At 34.7% G+C, this 14197-nt stretch overlaps 1 protein-coding gene and 1 long non-coding RNA gene across 2 annotated transcripts in view; one reads left to right on the top strand and one right to left on the bottom strand.

The window, feature by feature from the left end:
- The window catches only part of LOC123654307 (PDZ domain-containing protein GIPC3), a 25936-nt gene extending 21963 nt beyond the window's left edge, over positions 1-3973 (top strand). Inside the window, exons 2-4 of the mRNA XM_045590220.1 lie at positions 1459-1689; positions 2395-2646; positions 3186-3973. Coding sequence (XP_045446176.1) covers positions 1459-1689; positions 2395-2646; positions 3186-3425 — 723 coding nt within the window. The 3' untranslated portion in view covers positions 3426-3973. The remainder of the gene's footprint in view (positions 1-1458; positions 1690-2394; positions 2647-3185) is intronic.
- LOC123654309 overlaps positions 1-14197 on the bottom strand; it is a 25024-nt gene extending 10827 nt beyond the window's left edge. The window contains exon 1 of the long non-coding RNA XR_006743223.1: positions 14126-14197. This is a non-coding gene — a long non-coding RNA (uncharacterized LOC123654309). The remainder of the gene's footprint in view (positions 1-14125) is intronic.

Here is a 14197-nt window from a genome sequence, read left to right as displayed (position 1 = left end):
CCAGAGTGCCCCGTAATAGCCGGTAGTCGCTGCCGGTGTTAAACCTGTCCATTTGGTCGTCCATTCGCTAATTTAAAATGAGATTATAATATAGATAAAAAAACTATTCGGTTTTAACGATTTAAAATTTTGAGATAGGAATCTGATGTTACGTACTTTTGCTTTAAACAGCCTTTTGTATTAAGAAAGTTAAAAGACTAATACTATTAAACGAGCAATTCTTCTATATATATGTATAGAATCTGAATCTCGGAAACGGCTCCAACGATTTTCATGAAATTTAGTATGCAGGGGATTTCGGGGGAGATAAATAAATCTAGCTAAGAATCATTTTTAAAAAATGTCGTTTTATACCAGTTTGTAGACAGTAAAAATATGGCTACAATATCGTTAGAATACGAAGGTAAGGTATACGCACTTATCAATAAAGTTGTAATAGCTCGGGTGGGAAATCGGCTGGTCGCGATCGACCGAAAAGACCACGGTTGAAATCCTCAAATATCTAGTTCGATTATTATTTTATCTTTTTTTCCAATTGCATTCGTTATTTTTTAATTAACATAGCCAGTTATTATTTTTTATTATTATGTAGGTAAAATCGAAAAATATTATTCATATTTTATCATTATTATTTTATAAGTATTTTTTTTATTTTTGATTTTATATATTTTTTATTATTGCCGTTAAAAAATATTATTTTATAAATATGTAATTCGTATTTAAATATGATTTCCAAAAAACACGATTTACTAAAAATACCGAGCTAAGCTCGGTCACCCAGGTACTAACATTTAATATAACTAATACTTAACTTCTGATATTTTTCTTTAAATAAGAAAACCCAGCACAGCCTAATTTAGTCGAATTCGCGCGGTCTGCTAGCTATCCTATTGGTCCGAGCGGTAGAAAACTTGTCAGCTGGTACCTTGAAAGATGTAACAATAAGTTTTTAAGGGTACCAGCTGACAAACTTTTCATCGAGATACAGCCAGCTGACATTAATTTTCATTCATAGTAGCATTTAAACTATCACCAGGTAAATTTTTAGTTGAGAGAATCATTGCAATTTTAATTTTTATTTCATGTTTAAGCAGCCAGCTGGAGTATAATCCACCATGTTATGGTCAGTTGACTTTATTTTTTCTTCAAGATTAATATCTTAACTATAATCCTACAAATTTTAAAGTGGGATTAAATTACTAAAAAAATCTTTTCTTTTTCTTCATGCGTGGGTGGCTGCTATTCCCCGCCCCACCCACGGCTGGCGACGAGAAGTTTCGATTGGGAGGAAATTGGTCATGAAAATCTGTCACTGGCTCCCGGACCATATAGCCTAATAAGAATAGAAATAATTAATCATCAACAACCACGCCACATTTTGGCGTGTTAAATAGGATTTCCTTAACTAATTGGATTAAAAGGAAATGTTGACGTTCATAATTGATTTTATGGTTTCAGATTTTATTTTGCACTCTAAATACACATAAAGTGGATATGAAGAAATTACTCGGTGGTCAAATAGGATTAGAAGATTTCATTTTTGCACATAGAAAAGGTCGGCCAAAGGAAATTGAAATAGTTAAAACTGAAGACGCTCTTGGTTTAACTATTACTGACAACGGAGCAGGATATGCCTTCATAAAGAGAATAAAGGAAGGATCCATTGTTTCCAGAATACCGCATATAGAGGTAAGTCAACATTCCTTGTGTTAGTACACGTTAGTCATTATGGCAATGAAAAATTAGAGCAATTAAAAGAAACGAAACTTAAACATGCACATTACACACATCATCAATGCCAATTATAAGTATCTAATATGTTCTATCAATAAAAAAAATCGTGTTTTATTAATACTTTTTTTGTAAAGAGATTTGTATTAAACACTTTAATTTTAAGCAGATTTGAGAATTTGTTAAATAATAAAAATGTTTAATGCTTTATCTATTATTTTTTACAAAAAAAAAAACAAGCGTAGATATACCTAATTTATATTTAAATTCTCTAGAAGATTTCTCATTTACAGAATACTGAAATGCTTGCAAAGAATTATTTTATTTGTAAATAAAAATGATTTAATTTTACGGTGATAAACTTCATTTAAACAAAAATGTAAAACTCGTGTTGTTTTAAATGTCATTTGATTATTTTTTCGGAACATAAATCTGTATACTTCTTCATAACGAAACGTAAAGCCAAAATCACTGTATTATTTTCAAAAATAATCAGTGTCTTATTATGAAGATAGTTGTTAGGTACACATTATCATCTTTACTGGATATGAAAAAGCACATCAATCGGTTAAATTGCCCTATATTTCAGACAGATCATTCACCTCACAACAAACGGAAGTAAACTATTATCCTATTAAATGTCAGTTCATGTTGTATCTTCAGGTTGGTGATCACATTGAACGATTAAATGAAGAGAACATGGTTGGCAAAAGACATTATGAAGTGGCTAAAATATTAAAAGATATACCTAAAGGGACTACATTTACTATAAGATTAGTGGAGCCGTTAAAAAGTGGTTTTGGAAGCATAGGACCTAAAAGTGGCAGTGCAAGGTCTGGTAGAAAACCAACTTACGGATCGGGCAAAGAAACACTTAGATTCAAAGCTAATGGTCCAGCAACGATAGAAAATGAGGTACGGAAGTTTCTTGATTACACACTTATTAAATTACTTACGACTTTGTACTACGTAATAGAAGAAAAAAAATGAATTATTTCAAACTGAAAAATACACAGGCCGAAGACGGGCAGCAGCGTCTTTGGTGCGACAAATCAAGCCCTGCGGTTACCAACCCGACTGCCCAGCATAGTGATTATGGGCAACACACGAGTTCACGCTATTTTTAGCGCGAACTTGTGGAGGCCTATGTCCAGCAGTGGACTGCGATAGGCTGAAATGATGATAATAAAGTGCTGAAATAAACATTGAGATGTTGACCTGTTTTATAGAAAATATAGATCCGTTTTAGGTAGTAAATTAATAAATAGTGAATAGGGTTGTGTTACATAATAACTTTCTTGGCATAAATCTTTCTCCTTTCTAAGCTTTTTTATATATTATATCAAATGTAACAACTATATTATACGCATACGATACTTATGAATTAAACTGTCTTTGTTTGTGTTGTTTGTTTGTCTGAGAATTTATGTATAGCAAATTTATCCTCATTTCAGCATGACGAAGCGTCAAAAGCAGGCATAGATAAAATTAATGCACTCCTCGAATCTTTTATGGGAATAAATGACACAGAATTGGCGACACAAATGTGGGATCTTGCAAATGGAAAAACGAATTCGATGCAGCTTGCCGATGCTATAGATAATAGTGATTTACAAGAATTTGGATTTACGGATGAATTTATAATAGAACTATGGGGCGTCATAACTGATGCTAGATCTGGAAGACTCTATTAAAACATTTATCATAAATTATATAAAAAAACAAGCTTACTTATCTTATTATCAAAATATAGTGAAAATTTTAATATATATCAATAATTGTTAAAGCCATTATTGGTAATAGTTACTGTTAATACCTTTGACAATTATTTTTGTAATAACAATAAGTGAATAGGTTAGGCATTAAGAAGTTATTTTATATTGTATATAAACACGTTCGCGTTGTAAATAGGAAGCATTTTTACTATTTACAAAATGTTAATTATTATTTTTAGATAAAATGTGCTGTTAGGATACTAAGGATGTAACTTAAAGTTGTGTTACAAAGTTAAAAACTAGCGTGAAACGAAGCGAAGCGTGTGTTTTACTCTCACAAAATGAAAAATAAGGGAAGCGCTTATAATTATATATATAATTAAGCGCTTACCTCTATATTTTTTGGCGTACTTCTTTAAAACTATAACAATAGTGCGTGGAGGCGTTCAGTTTTGAATTTTCCAAATATTTTCCCTTATTGAACATTAATCTGATATTAAATATATTATAGTTTAATTTATAAAAAATGTTTCGTTACTAAGCATTGAATTAATTGTATTTTCTTTTAACACACAAGCACGTAATTCTGTCGACCATAAGAGTTAAAAAAACGAAAACAGTTTGTAATTAAGATAAAAATGGGGCAAAAACCAAAAAATGCGTTACATTATTGTATTTTTAATTTTGTTTTTATTTACTCTGTGTATAAAATTAAAATTAAACAAGAAAATAGTTCTATAATTAAAAGAAATATCCTCATTTTATACACATTGTGTATAAATATTATTGAATGTGTTTCAATGCTTATTTTTTTTATTGTCTATAAACTTTTCGTAATTTAAATATTCTTATTGTAATATTTTACGAATTTGATGTGCCTTATTGTATAGTGACATGGATGATTATAATTATACGAAATAAATGTTATGTATTTATATCGTACAGTAATTTTTTTTCATACTTAAATGCATAGTCTGGTTATAAATAATACTGTTACAATTAAAAATAAATAAAATATTGCATTTGAATTTGGAATCTGTCATTTTGATATGATTCTTCATATTGTGTTTTCTCATTTTTGCGCCAATACATTGTTAAATATTTTGTGATATTAAAATGGAGTGGGGTGATAAGATTAAAACTCCATACGAAAGCAAAAGATTTTATCTCGGCAAATGAAGAAAACACCTAGAATCATGTCGCGTATTTTAAAAGACGACTTAGGACTTACAGCCTTTAAGAGATGCACTGGTCCTTTCTTAACTGATAATTTAAAATAGTATAGAGAGTATAGAGTGCTAAAATCAAAACAACTACTTAAGCGGTACACAAATGGAGGTCACAGAAAATTTTTCTGTAATCTCCATTTGTGTACCGCTACTTCGGCCATATCATGAGAAACTCTAAGCACCAGCTGCTTCGACTTATTATCCAGGGCAAGATCCAGGGCAAGCGCAGTGTGGGTCGTAGAAGAACATCTTGGCTAAAAAATCTACGCCAATGGTTTGGGAAAAGCACCCGTTCGTTATTTAGGGCTGCGGTATCAAGGATACAAGCAGAGCTGGGCATTAACTCGTTAATCCGTTAACAGTTAATTAACGAAGTTAACACTTCGAGTAACGGATTAACTTTTAAGCTAACTTATAAAATGGTTAACGGACCCGTTAACAGTTAACCCAATGGAAGTACGCACCGCGCGCGGCGGGAAAAACAGGTTTCGACAAGTTTGGTCGAGCGCGCCGGTACTTGCAGTGCGGAGCGCGTGCCGCGGTGTGAGTGAAACAAATATAGCTTAGGTGTGGCGCGTGCGAGCGGGAAAACTGCAGTGTATGCCCTGGATCGAATCCAAGGAGAAGCCCAAGCCTATCTCGGGTCGCTACTGCCGACAATAACAGCAACAATTCTTAAATTAAAACACATCAAAACCAAGGGGCTTATGCACTGCACAGCCTTAGCCAATGCCTTAATCAATGGCATTGAAAAAAGGTTTGGCCCACTGCTCAATGACGAGCATTGTCAACTTGCTGCTGGGTTTCACCCAAAGTTTAGATTAATTTGGCTTGAAACTTACGACAGCGGTATGGTGAATGCCGTAAAAAAATCCATGGAAAGTAAAGTAGAAGAGGCTTTACGACAAGAAGTGCAGGTAATTTTTTTTTCTGAATTAATCCGCCAAGAAACTGCTCTGTAGGGCGGAATTTTGTATGGAATAATTGTTTATTTTTCTGAATAATTTTTAGGAAAACTCCAAGGACAGTGTTAGTGGCGGAGGAAGTAATGGAGGGAGTAGTGATAACGAGGAAGATTTTTTAAGTCGGTAACTACCCAGTGCAAGGAAAGGCCAACGAGACAGAACTCTTTGAAGACAAAAGCTCAAAGCATAGTCAAAATGTGGCTAGATACACCATCCAAGGACTCACTTGACGACGCTGCATACTTTGGAGACCAGATTTTGATTAATCTTTTTATCAAATATAACACGGAAATACCTTCAAGCGCAGCAGTTGAACGTCTTTTTTCAACAGGAAAAGATATTTTAGCACCGAAAAGAGCATCTCTTTCTGATAAAAATTTTAATATGTTGATGTTCATGAAAGGGAACATGCACATAGTGCCGGACAGCTAAATTTAGTTGAAAAAAGACGTTCAACTGCAAATACAGAATGCAAATTTAGTTAAATCAATCAATTGATTTAATTAAATTTGCATTCTGTATTTTATTGTTTTATAAAAATAATTAATAAATAAAAAATAAAATAAAGTTTATTTCTTTAACTAGAGCTTACAATAATATTTTACATACTAGGGAGAACTCCCATTAAGCAAATTAAAAAATTTGCTTTTATACTTCATTCTTTATCGGTATTAAATAATCAGCAATTAATATAATGCTTTTTTAGTCATATGTTAACGATTAACGATTAACTTTAACTTGCGTTAAATCTTCTAAAATGTAGCGTTTTAACGTTTAACGAAACTAATTTTTGTATTAGCGGAATAGCGATTAACGAAGCTAACCATTTGATTAACGGTGCCCAGCTCTGGATACAAGTTGCCAAAATGATCGCCCACCTTCGTGAGAAGATGGCACTTTAAGAAGAAGAAGAAGAAAATTTTTGTTTACGGATGAAGTGTTTTTTAACAATTGAGCAATATTTTAACAAACAAAATGACCGTATTTAAGCTCAAAGCTCTAAGGAAGCTTCCCAATTAGTCAACAGAATACAACATGGGCATTATCCGACTTCAGTCATGGTTTGGTGGGGTGTTAGCTATGAAGGAGCGACTGCCCCATATTTTGTGTCAAGATACCAGTATTGAGAAGGTAGTTAGGCCTCTTAATATCACCATTTTCAATAACCAAGAATGATCCTTCCAGCGAGAATCGGCGCCGGGCCATAAAGCTCGATATACCTAATTTTGGTTAGAAACCAACGTTCCGGACTTCACCAGAGCTGAAGACTGGCCGTCACCTAGTCCTGATCTTAATACGCTAGATTATGATTTTTGGTCAGTTTTAGGCTTGCTCTAAATGCCATGATAATTTGGAGTCCCTAAAACAATCCAAACGATTGGCAGTAAAGATTTTTCCCAAAGAGAGAGAGTGCGTTCTTCTATTGATAACTAGCCTCAACGTTTAAAGGACTGCACTGCAGCCAATAGAGAGCACTTCGAATAAGCTTTATATATTTTTAATGGTTTTATATTAATGTATTAAAATAACACTGTAATAGTAATAAATGTTAGGTGAAATAGAAAAAATGTTTTTTTTCTTTGTAACAATATTTAGGGCAACATGCAATGTACGTAACATTACTAATTTGTTAGCGCCGTAAGAAAACTGGATACCTATCTCGAGGTAAATACGATAGTTTTCTCCGATTAAACTTCCATTATTGAACCTTCGATTTCGAAATTATTATTCAGATGTTTTATAATTAAATGGTGTGGATGTGGTGCTAATGATTTTTTGAAAATTTTACTAATATAACAATGTAGATAGGTATAATATTATGATACTGTCTATTTTTTTTATTGATTGATATTTTATAAAATCACAACAGTTAAAGTACTAAAAATTAAATTATTAAAATTAATTAAAGTCATGCAAACATTAATTATTGTTCTTGTTTTAAAAAATTTAATTTGAAAGAAAAGTAAGGGTACGTTTTTATTGTCCTAATAGGCTGAAGAGCAAGCTCCGCAAAATCAGCCCCTAATACTTTATATATGTAAGATTTATTTAAAATAACTCACTTCAGCCTATCGCAGTCCACTGTTGGACATAGGCCTCCCCAAGTTCGCGCCACACATCCCGGTCTTCCGCAATCCTCATCCAGCCTACACCGGCAATCTTACGTAGATCGTCGGTCCAACGGGCCGGAGGACGTCCCACACTGCGTTTGCCAAGACGCGGTCTCCACTCTAGGACCCGTCTGCTCCAACGGCCATCGGTCCTGCGACACAGATGACCAGCCCACTGCCACTTCAACTTGCTAATTCTGTGGGCTATGTTGGTTACTTTCGTTCTCTCGCGGATAGTCTCATTTCTAATCCTGTCTTTGAGAGAGACCCCAAGCATAGCCCGTTCCATTGCACGTTGAGCGACTTTAAACTTGTGGACCAGTCCCTTGGTCAGTGTCCACGTCTCGGCTCCGTATGTTAACACAGGCAGGACGCATTGCTCAAAAACTTTTGTCTTCAAGCATTGCGGAATCTTCGAAGTGAAGACTCGACGGAGTCTGCCAAACGCCGCCCAGCCCAACCGAATCCTCCTATCGGCCTCCTTCTCGAAGTTGTTGCGGCCTAGTTGGATAGTATGGCCTAGGTAAATATAATCCTGAACAACTTCGAGAAGGGTACCATCGACCGATACCGGTATCGGTATGACTTGGTTGTTAAACATAACTTTCGTCTTATTAAACGGTTTTATTTAGCTCACCCCGTTTGTTTTATTTTTTATTATTTATTCTTGGGTCAAATTTAGTAATTCAAATTTCACCCTCTTCCTGTCAACCGATTAATCTGAAATTTTGTATACACTTTGGATTTAGGTGACAATACAATTATGTTTATTCATTATCATTATAAATTCAAGATGGCCGCCGCTACAAAATGGCGGATAATTTATGTTTCATTAATCCCATCAATATGGGTATCAAATGAAAGGGCTCAACAAGCAGAATACAATATACTATAAAAAATTGAAATCCAAGATGGCGGCCGCTACAAAATGGCGGATAACGTAGGTTTTATCAATCCCATCAATATGGGTATCAAATGAAAGGGCTCAACAAGCAGAATACAATATACTATAAAAAATTGAAATACAAGATGGCGGCCGCTACAAAATGGCGGATAACGTAGGTTTTATTGATCCCATCAATATGGGTATCAAATGAAAGTGCTCAACCAGTATAATCAATGTACTATATAAAATTAAAATCCAAGATGGCGGCCTCTACAAAATGGCGGATAACTTAGGTTTTATCAATCCCATCAACATGGGTATCAAATGAAAGGTCTCAACAAGTAGAATACAATTTACTATGCAAAATTGAAATCTAAGCTGGCCGCCGCTACCAAATGTCTGATAACATTTTTTTATCAATCCCACCAATATGGGTATCAAATAAAAGGGCTTGACAAGAAGAATACAGTGCACTATACAACCTCAATATTTAAGATGGGCCTTGCAATAATGAAGCACTAAATGAATTAAACAGAATGCGAAATAAAAACTAAAAACTAGAAAATAAAAATAGGTAAAAAAACTTTTTAAGTTAAACGGTTTTATGTTAAACATACATTGCAATGTTTAAGATAAATGTAGGTACTAAAAACCAAAAAATAATAAAATAGATACAGTCGTGGGAATTATAAACATATGCATAGACTAGACTAAAATAAAACCGTGGGGCACGTCAATTGTCTACAAATTATCGACTTAATGTGCGATAGAAGAATCGTTTAATTCGTCGTTAAAATAGGCAGTTGGCCCGCAGATAGGGTTGCCAACTTTTTTTGGCAAAAAAAAACGTATAAAATGGTTTGGATAGGAAAAAATAAAGTATTTGGAAGAAAAAAAAAGTATTTTTCAAATTTTATGTTTTTATTGCTTTAAAAACGTATTTTTGTGTGCTTTTAGCACATGCTAACAATTTTTTGTTATGTTTAAATGTTTCAAACTCGTTTAACAATCAATATTTAAATTTATATAAATAAAAATTCGTTTCTAATTAAATTTATTGACGCTATATTTCTCTCTTCTCGCTTCTTTAGATTCATTACTAAAAAAACACTTTCAGTGAAAGCTTAAGTAGTGGGAACAGAGAGTAAGTAATGGAAATTCCAATAGTTATACACTCCATGTAAATAAAAGAGATGTTTCAACTAGTTTATCGTTGGACATTCACACTGCTGGCTGGCGAGGAATCGTTTCACTGCTCGTAGTTTGTCTTTAATCGACAAAACATATGATAAAAGTACTACTCGCTCACGACTATGAAACCCTAAAACTCGCTTATAATCGAGCTTGCTAGCTTGTTTCCACATTCTAGCCCTACTTATCACACGTCCATCTTTGTCGGTTGAACAACTGCCTAATTATAGTGTAACATTACAAAACAAACATTTTAATCAACGATTGTAGACAATTGACGTGCCCCACGGTTTTATTTTAGTCTAGTCTATGCATATGTTTATAATTCCCACGACTGTATCTATTTTATTATTTTTTGGTTTTTAGTACATTTATCTTAAACATTGCAATGTATGTTTAACATAAAATCGTTTAACTTAAAAAGTTTTTTTACCTATTTTTTCCAAGTTCATACAGAGACCGACACGTCGGGAGGACTCGTTTAGGCCGGCCAGCATTTGGCCTAAGTCATCCAGCGTCTCCGCAAAGATGACAATATCGTCGGCGAAACGAAGGTGAGAGATGAATTCACCGTTGACGTTGATGCCCCGTTCCCCCCAATCCAAGGTCTTAAAAACATCCTCTAGCGCAGTGGTAAACAGTTTCGGTGATATTACATCCCCCTGTCTTACCCCGCGCCGGAGGGAAATAGGTCTTGTTCTTTGGTCATTGACATGAACGGTCATCGTCGCCGCGTCGTACATAGATTTTAGTACCTCGATATATCGCCAGTCGATATGACATCTCTGCAGAGAGTCCAGGACAGCCCAGGTCTCGACGGTGTCGAAGGCTTTCTCGTAGTCCACAAATGCCATACACAGCGGTTGATTATATTCTTCCGTCTTTTGGATAATCTGCCGAACAGTATGGATGTGGTCCACGGTGCTGTAGCCATTTCGAAACCCAGCCTGCTCTGGTGGTTGGAATTCGTCGAGTCTTCTGGCGAGACGATTCGTAACAACCCTCGAAAACAGCTTATAGACGTGGCTCAGAAGTGAGATCGGTCTGTAATTCTTTAACAGAGACTTATCGCCTCTCTTAAAGAACAGCACCACCACACTCCTGGACCACGCCTCCGGCGTGGTACCTCGGTGGATGACGGCGTTAAATAGTCTTGCCAAGGCTTTCAGGACAGGTCGCCCTGCGGCTTTAAGGAGTTCAGTGGTAACTCCGTCATCCCCCGGGGCCCTCCCGTTTTTAAGCTGCCCGAGCGCTGCACCAATCTCATCCTCTTCGAAGTCCGGGATACACTCCGAATAATGGCGCAACAATGGTGCCCGTGGATCTTTAAAATAAATTATTTTATAATTGTTTTCAACCTTTGACTTCATCTATATTTCTTTATTTTTTTCTTATTAGTTATTTATTTAAATCAAATCAAGTAAAAAAAAACACTTTACAAATTAATTTAAAAATGATTATTATTTTTGCAAAAGTAATGCTACCACCGATTCGGAATGTAGATTCTGCAGAGAAAAATCGGCAAGAAACTCCGCAGTTACTCTTGAAAAATAATATATAAACTGTTTTTTAGTACTCGTACAAAATTAGTAATATCTTCCATGAAATACAGCGTCACTAAGTCCACACATCTTTATCAATTAGGGGGCGTTCATAAAATACGTGAGATGTTTAATGGGGGAAGGGGGTCGAGCCAAATCTCATCTAATCTTACATTGGAGAGAGGGGGGACCTCGGCAAATATCACGCAATTTTTTTTCTGATTGAAAAAAAATATATATATACTATTTTGGTCCATTTAATCCAGATTGTACATGCTTAAGATTTAATCTTAAGCGTAATCGTATTACGATTAAGATCATTCACTAATTCGTTCGAAAGAAAATAATTTCATTTTCAATTGTCAAAATTACTGACGACATTAGACATGCTATGGATAACCGAAGTCTTACAGTGTTGGCATTACTTGACTTCAGTAATGCCTTCAACACTGTGGATTTCGACATTTTGCTTTCTGTCTTGCGTTTCTTTAATATATCTCCACCGGTTATTGATTGGTTTCACAGTTACTTGTATGGGCGCCGGCAGCGGTTGCGAGTTCAAGATACTTTCTCTGACTGGGCTAACGTCGTTGCCGGCGTACCGCAAGGTGGCGTGTTGTCTCCTCTCTTATTTTCTTTATTTATTAATTCAATCAGCAAAAACATTTCTTCTCTCTACCACCTGTACGCGGACGATCTTCAAATTTATACCCATTCTAAGCTGGCTGACTTACCCTCAGGTATCAATCAACTTAATAATGACTTAGATAACATTTACAAATGGAGCAACTCGTTCGGGTTAAAAGTCAATCCTTCAAAGTCCCAGGTCATTATTGTGGGTAGTCCAAAGTTAATAAGTTGTATAGACTGGTCACTTATACCACCTGTAGTTTTTAACAATACAATTCTGAACTACAGCAAGAATGTTAAGAATTTGGGAGTAACTCTAGATCACTTTCTCTCCTGGTCACCTCAATTAACTGAACTTAGTAGAAAGATATTTGCAGCCGTCGGGTCACTTCGTCGTCTTCAGTTCTTTCTTCCTTTGCCTACTAAAATTGCACTAGCCCAATCACTCCTTTTGCCGATTCTTGACTATGCAGATGCATGTTTCTTAGATCTTACAGAGGAGCAACTGAATAAGCTTGAGCGACTCCAGAATCTTTGTATAAGATTCGTATTTGGGCTTCGCAAATACGACCACGTATCCGATTTCCGCAAGAAACTCAAGTGGCTCCCAATTCGTTTTCGCAGGAATACTCATGTACTTTCCCTACTTTACTGTGTACTTTTCAATCCTGATGCCCCTCAATATCTTAAAGAACGGTTCACGTATCTTTGCAATTCCCATGAACGTTCCCTTAGATCTGATTCCAATTTACTTCTAAAAGTTCCTTCCCATAAATCCTCCTTCTATTCTAATTCTTTCACTGCTAAAGCTGTCCGCCTTTGGAATTCTCTTCCGCTTTCAATAAGACGTGCTTCTACTCCAGCCTGTTTTAAGCAACGTCTAAAGAAGTACTATATGTCCCTTAACATACAATAATATTCAGAATTTTAACATGTACATTTCATATTATCAATATATATTTTGCAAATATACGCGTATATTAATACTATTTTGTTTATTTATGTATGGATATTTGTACTTATATGTGTATGAATTAATGAATCTATTATCCACTATTTTTTTTTTTTATTCATCCTTAAGGATATTGTACACTTCCTATCCGTCACTACTTTATCATGTCCTGTGCCCAAAGGTTATCTGGAAGAAATCGCTCTTCAGCGATAAGATCGCCTTTGTACATCTTTTTTTTTTTGTAATTACTACTGTTTGTTTATATTTTGGTGTACAATAAAGAATATTATTATTATTATTATTATTCATTCATACTTCGACGTTATACATCTGACTGCCTGATTTGTTGATTGTGTCTGATTAATTAGTCTTAACTAGTCGTAAATAAAAGCACAAAGCAAATTTTTCCTTTCTTTTTAACCGACTTCCAAAAAAAGGAGGAGGTTCTCAATTCGACTGTATTTTTTTATGTATGTTACATCAGAACTTTTGACCGTGTGGACCGATTTCGACAAAAAATTTTTTAATCGAAAGGTGGTGTGTGCCAATTGGTCTCATTTAAATTTATTTGAGATCTAACAACTACTTTTCGAGTTATATCTAATAATGCGTTTTTACTTGACGCTTTTTTCGTCGACCTACGTTGTATTATACCGCATAACTTTCTACTGGATGTACCGATTTTGATAATTCTTTTTTTGTTGGAAAGAAGATATGCCAAATTTAGTACCGTGATAAGGAAACGAGGATCTGATGATGGAATCCCAGAGAAATCGAGGGAAACTCTTGAAAATCCGCAATAACTTTTTACTGGGTGTACCGATTTTGATAATTTTTAATTTAATCGAAAGCTGATGTTTATCATGTGGTCACATATAAATTTTATCGAGATCTGATAACTACTTTTTGAGTAATCTTTGATAACGCGTAGTTACTTGTCTATTTTTTCGTCGATCTACGTTGTATTACTCGTCGATGTAATTGAAGTCGGTTTTTTTTTTCTTTTGCGAGCAAACACAATTATTTCTAACACGGATAACTTAATATAATATAACATAATACGTTATAATTGGTTTTCATTATACAGTAGTATAATTATATAGTTACAGTATAAATTTTTTGTTTTTGATACATTTAATAATCTATGAAATGTAATATAAATAATTCTACTCACCCGGTTGACCTCACATTGTTTATCATTTCGCACGATTTCGCTCACTCGATACTATTCTTTATCAAAGACAAC

The sequence above is a fragment of the Melitaea cinxia genome, chromosome 6 (assembly GCF_905220565.1).
Source record: "Melitaea cinxia chromosome 6, ilMelCinx1.1, whole genome shotgun sequence".
In the NCBI taxonomy this organism is placed as follows: Eukaryota; Metazoa; Arthropoda; class Insecta; order Lepidoptera; family Nymphalidae; genus Melitaea; species Melitaea cinxia.
Note: the sequence above shows the minus strand (reverse complement) of the source record. Positions and strands in the feature narration are given on the sequence as shown.